Source organism: Oreochromis aureus, linkage group 13 (genome assembly GCF_013358895.1).
Source record: "Oreochromis aureus strain Israel breed Guangdong linkage group 13, ZZ_aureus, whole genome shotgun sequence".
Lineage (NCBI taxonomy): Eukaryota > Metazoa > Chordata > Actinopteri > Cichliformes > Cichlidae > Oreochromis > Oreochromis aureus.
Genome location: NC_052954.1, coordinates 16534144 through 16540191, shown reverse-complemented (window position 1 = coordinate 16540191; position 6048 = coordinate 16534144). Strand labels below are relative to the sequence as shown.

The window sequence follows — 6048 nt, the reverse complement described above, 5'->3', positions numbered from 1 at the left end:
TCAGGCATCTCTCCCTCCCCTCCTGTGTCACACGCCGCCATCTTCAAACATGGATTTAAAGATCTCCTCTTTTCAAATTTCAGTAAAACAGAGCTACACTTTGTATTTTCAAGTTTCATTGTACCACTGACCTCCACCTTTTTTATTGGCTAAAAGGAAATGTTCAGCTGCTTCTACAGGGTGCTCTAAAAAGAGCAGACACAAACATAAAATGCATGTGAGTAAAAATATTCACAATCTTTTATAAAAGACGCATCACTGTCTAGAGTATCTGTTGGTACAGATTTTAATAAGTCTGTCATATTTGGGAATATCTGGTTTTACTTTAACATTAAAGGATCTTCTCCTGCTGATCAGTGTAAAAGCCACATGAACTTGTTCTGATTCATTGCTTTAAGACAATAAAACCTTCCCAAAATGGGTGAATACTCTTGGATGGAAAAGGGAAAAGCTTACAATGGAAAAAGCCATGCTGGAAGGAGCAGTGGCACACTTATTATAGCTCCACTTACATGCAGCACAAGGGTTCGGACTCGCGTCCCCTTTCCCCAAAATTTCTCTGCCTCTGAGACAAAATTGCTGTCCAGTTGCAGAAAACTTCAAAGCCGCTTGTGGTTGCGAGCAGATGTGGAAGCTGCCAACTTTTGAGACTCAAGGCAATGTAGCCTAACGAGTTAATAATTAAATGGTTCCCTCTGTCATTTCAGTGTCAGTTTGACACACTGTTTTGGCACCACATGGGTCAGCTTCCTCCTCCGGCGAATAAAAGCGACAAGCAATTTAACTGAAGTGGTTGAGATCGTCTATCTGTGACCATCTGTTTAAAAAGAACAAAAATAAAGCTGCAGAAAAGAAAACCATTTACTTGGAAACATTCTGCTTCTGAACATGGATAGAAGAGAGGAAGTGCATCGGGTTTTGAATTTCAAGTGTCTGACGTCCTAATATGCGCTCGCCTGCTTCCTCCATCAACCATTAACCCGCGGCGGCCGCATCAGTCACATTATTTGAAGAACAACAGACGTATGAGCCTTTGGTGAGGTGTAATAATGGGTTCAAGGAGGCTCTCGGGGAATGCTGGCTATCTTTGAGTGGAACCTTCCTGCTTTTGTGCTCGGCTATTTTGAAACAGCGGTGCCCTTTTAGGATTGTTTTGACAGAAAAGTTCACCCTGACGAATCAAGCATTACGCACGGTAATGTCCAAGAATAACAAACTGTGTGAAACAATAATGTTCCAGCAAGAGCATTTGGATTAAATTATGTCTTTATTCTAACTTATAGAATGCTACCTTTTCATAATTTAAACAATACACATGTACAAAACACAGTCTCATCTAATCATACATATAATCTAACCATGACAAATTATCTTTTTTTTAAACCAAGTTTCACATTTAAAATAGAAAAATATTTCTGGTTTCATTATAACATTCTTGAAGTGTTATGAGGGGGCGGGTGGGTGTAAATGAATTCCAGATGCTCTCCACAGTTCATTGGATACTTCCTTTTTAAGATATAAAGAGCAATAAAGTACAATATCTTGCAATGTCGCATGTATGTACAATGTGGCGTGTGATTAGTTTAAAAGTAGGAACAGCTATACAGAGTATGTAAAAATGCATACATTTTTCATCATCTCTACTGTTTGTATGTTTTCGCATAAGCTGCCTGATGACACAGTAACAGTCTCTTACTTAAAGTCTTTGCATCCAAAGAAAACGTGAACACAAACTCACTGTGAGCTGTTTGAAAAATAAGTACATTCTGCCATTAAAAACAACAACAAAAAATCCCTTAAATAGTTCTGTCCGTGAAACATCAATATTATTTCAAACAGAATGAAAACTACTGGGCTTTTCATGTATTTCTTTTCTGTTACACATGTGGAGCATCGACTTTACATGTGTGACTCTGTTCCTCTTGCTAGCGCAGATGCCAGACAATGTGTCTCTTTAACTCTGCTGCCCCGGGACAGAAGAGATGGAAGTAATTTCACTATAGCCTATGTTCCTCGAGGAATAACGACAGCCAAAGTGACTCTGTTTTTCAATATCAGGAAACCGCTTAACAGAGGTATGGTTGTGTCCATATTAGTCCAGTTTTTCTGTTTCTCTTCAGTCTGTTTCCAGCTCTTTTCTATCTGCAGGAGCAGGACTGGACAGTCATGTTAGGATAAACCTTGAGCACTGGGTTCCTGGATTCATCCTGGTAGAGCACAGCCAGGGGACTCATATTTTCTGGTACGCAGCAGGGCTCAGGAATCCCAGGGATAATTCCAACAGCCCGGACTATGCTCTGAATGGTGGCGTGGTTAGTTGGCCTCACCACCTGGAAAAGTTTGAGTGAAGGGAAAACATGCAAATGAGAAAATAAATATGAGATTAGAAAGTGCACATTAAGGTTATCAGTGTAGCTCACGTGAACCAAAAGAACCTGCATAACACAGCTTGGATGATTGTGCTCCTACCTTGGGCATGGGAAAGCCACATGTGCCAGCACAATAGTAAGCATCAAAGGCTTTGGGTGCTATGACCCACTCATTCCAGCCAATATCTGCGAAATCCACTCTGAGGTTCCTCCTCGAACAGCCTTTGTGCTGGGTGTTACTCCACTGCCGCCTCCTGGCTTTGCGCATTGTTTGTTCATCAAATCTCAGAACAGGTGACTGTGTATTTGTGCTTCCCTTGTGCTTCTTTCCGTCCTTTCCCTCATTTCTTCTCTCATGCATTTGCCCATCACTGACAGTCAGTTTGTGGCTATCTTTGAGATTTTCCACAGTTGAATCATTGGTTTTGATGCCCTGTGATGTTCTTTCTCCATCTTTCAAAACCTGAGATTCATGCGCTTTTCTAACTTGCTCCACATCTTTTTCCTCCTGGCTCTTCCTCTTCTTTTCCTTCCTTCCTGGTTTAGTCTTGTGTTTGAGTGTCAGGTACCATGTGCTCTTCCAAAGGTCATCTTTCCTGTATGAATCAGGTCTGTAGTCAACCTCGGGCAGCTCATTGTTCTGGATGGGGTCAGAGAGCAGATTTGCTTCCCTTCTCACGCGTCCTTTCACCTCTGGTGAGGAGTTAGGTCTGTGCAGGAGCTGAGAGGAATATGAGGGCTCTCCTCCCTCGTTAAACGGGTCATATCTCTGTAGGCTTGCAGCCACGCTATTGGGCTCGTCTAAGGCTTGGTCATTTGCATACAGTAACAGGTAAGGCATACTGCCAGCAGAGAGGATCTCCTCTGGTTTCGTCCTGTACTGTTGCCTTAACTCCAGTTCAATTGACACCAACAGATGACCCCTGTCCCGCGCCTCCTTAATGACCTGGGTCACATCTTTCATCTGCCACACCCCTCTCCTGTGGGGGTGGAAGGTCACATTGCCTAGAAATGACCCCATTGACCCAGATCTGACCTCTGACCCAGAGGAGAAGGAATAAAGGAGCAAGCTGATAGACAGAGAAGGGTGCACGGCTGAGGAGCGGCAGGTTGGGCTCTTGAAGCGTTTACAGAACCAGGGTTTTTGATGCGAGTGTCTGTTCAGCAGGAAGTGGAATGTGGCAGAGAGGATGACCTCTGAGTCCTGGAGGGTTGTAAGGTTTAGTCGGTACATCATCCTGCGGTCAGCAGAACCTGCAAAAATAATCAATCAGCCAGTCAGTGTGAGGCAGGCAGGTGAACAGCACCCTGCAAACTTTTGTTTTATTCCATTTCACTGTCTTAAAATCCAGAAATGCTTTTTGCAGATTTACTCAGAAACAGTTTTGCAGTTTTATTTTTTTAATCACTCTTCTGCTTTTGTGTGCTGTTTTTTGGAGTGGATAATTTAGCCTAAATTAGTCTGACTTTCTGGATGTTTGACTTTTGGGACAATACATATACTGTGATTAGAAAATAGAAACATCTGCCAGCGCAGGCAATGGCAACAGGAACTGAACCTTATTTGAACTCAGGCATTTGAGCTTTCAGTGATAATCTAGATAAAGTTTGATTGACTCAGATGGAAACGAACATTAATGAATTCCCACATGAAAAGGAAAGGCATTTGGAAAATGGTTAACATATTACAGCAAAAGCACGTATCTGTGGTAAAATCTAAAAGAAACGTGGGACAATTAAACACCTCTCTTTAAACTGTTGTGTTACATGACTGAGCTCAGTGTCTGGTGCACAACTTCATTGCTTGGTAGGATTTCATAAGGTGCCCTTAAGAGGAACCAGACTCCGCGGATCTGGCTGGCAGAGGTGGAGGGGTGGAGGGGGCGGCGGCGAACAGAGAGCTACATATTCATGATGAACATTTACTTCAACAGCAGAGTTATTGTTCATTGTGTAAGAGTTCAGCGGAAGTATAGACTGACTGAAAAGATATACATTACCCTGGAATCGCCTGCATATGGAAATGCTTACCTCAGTTTCTCTTAAAGCTTCCCCTTAAGCTTAATACAGCCTGCAGTGTCTACCCAGACACCAAGACATAATCAGCTGTTTTAACAGATATTACATTGTTGCAAAAAATCAAATAAAAAAAAAATCTCCTACATCTCTGCTTGGGTTACACCAAGCCTTTGCAGTAAAAATACATTAGTGTTATGATATGTTATCTGAGAACTATGTAGGATATACGTGCCTGTGAATTGTGTTTATAAAAACAGCAGACAGAGAGGGACGACTGTGCTTTAATCCTCTTGACTCCAGGACGTCACTCTTGTCCTGTATTAACCGCAGAGGCCGACTGTCCCTTAGGTTTCACTGTGATATGTTTTACCGGACACTCACAGGGAATCACGTGCATTCTTGCGCGTCTGTCTGGGGTAATTGATCAGACTGTGCGCACAAGGGGCACAGCTGCTACCACAAACACAGCTTGCCCGCAGTGTCCCAAAATCATTTAAATGCATTCTCAGACTGTTCCAAAACAATCGCACCTATTTAAAGCATCTGGACGAGACACGCAACCCCAGAGTGTTTGCATTTCTAATGGTGAGGATCAGACACTTCTCCCAACACATTTATATGTTTGTGTTGGATTACAGTTCCAAGAATAACCCACACCTTTATTTTATTTTTTAAATTTTTGATTCCGTTATGAAATATAAATTAAAGCTTTTGGAGCTCTTCTGATTAAGGCTATAGATTGAACGCTGTTATTTTCACACACCTTGGCTAGCTCTGAAACTCCTAACGGTGTTTCCCTCTTTCAGGCGGTTTTCCTTGTTGTATTTCTCGTACAACCTGTACATGTGCTGAGAGACCACTTCCTCCCCCAGGTCATCCGAGAACTGATTCGACGAGGGCTGGAGGAAATTGCCATCTTCGGTTTCTGTCCTAAACGATGCTGCGCCCAGGAAACAGTTAAACATCACCAGGAACAGGTGCGAGGAACTCATGCCGAGAGCTGCCATTTCAGTGTTGAAATGAAGACAAAATTTAAAAAAAAAAAAAAAGTCCAAGAGGCAAACTGCGCAGTCCAAAACTATCCAAAGTCGCGCCAAAGCAATCCAGACTAGAAAAGCAGTGCGCAAATGCTGCACCTCTCCTCTCACTTTCACCAGCGCGTCTCTCTCTTCTCTGTCAGCTGTGCAGGACCTGGATGCTGAATGTTTTAGTCCGTGGCAACAGTTAGAGCTGCTACTTTTACACTTGAGTCTGTGTGAGCGCCAGAGGCTTGAGGGGGTTATACCGGAGCGGTGAGAGGCGCTGACGTATACTCATGTCAGCCAACGAGTACTCGGCAGAGCGCGGAGCCAGAAGTGGAGGTCATGATGTTCACCCCCCCACACACCCACGCGCACACACGCACTCTCTCAGAGGCTGATGGTGTTGTTGTTGATGATGTCTTCCTTATGCTCTTTTGCATTAGTGGAACACAAACACAGATCAAGTTTCAGGAGAAAACTTGAACTCAGTTGTTTAGCAAACTCAACAAACTGTGCTTTTTCTATTTGTGGGCGAAGTAATTCCACCTCACAATTTCCAGCTCACCACATTATTTCCAGTAACTGCTTTTGACACGCTCTCAGTCACACATAATTAGCATAGAAATACCTACAATAAT

The 6048-nt window shown here is 43.0% G+C and overlaps 1 protein-coding gene across 1 annotated transcript; it reads right to left on the bottom strand.

The window, feature by feature from the left end:
- Positions 1-1248: 1248 nt before the first annotated feature.
- On the bottom strand, positions 1249-5662 carry gdf10a (growth differentiation factor 10a). The gene is made up of 3 exons (XM_031739070.2): positions 5152-5662; positions 2470-3623; positions 1249-2330 (listed from the first exon to the last, which is right to left on the bottom strand). Exons 1-3 carry the CDS (start codon positions 5393-5395, stop codon positions 2139-2141), a joined length of 1590 nt encoding a protein of 529 aa, XP_031594930.1. The 5' UTR covers positions 5396-5662; the 3' UTR covers positions 1249-2138.
- Between the last annotated feature and the right edge of the window lie 386 nt (positions 5663-6048).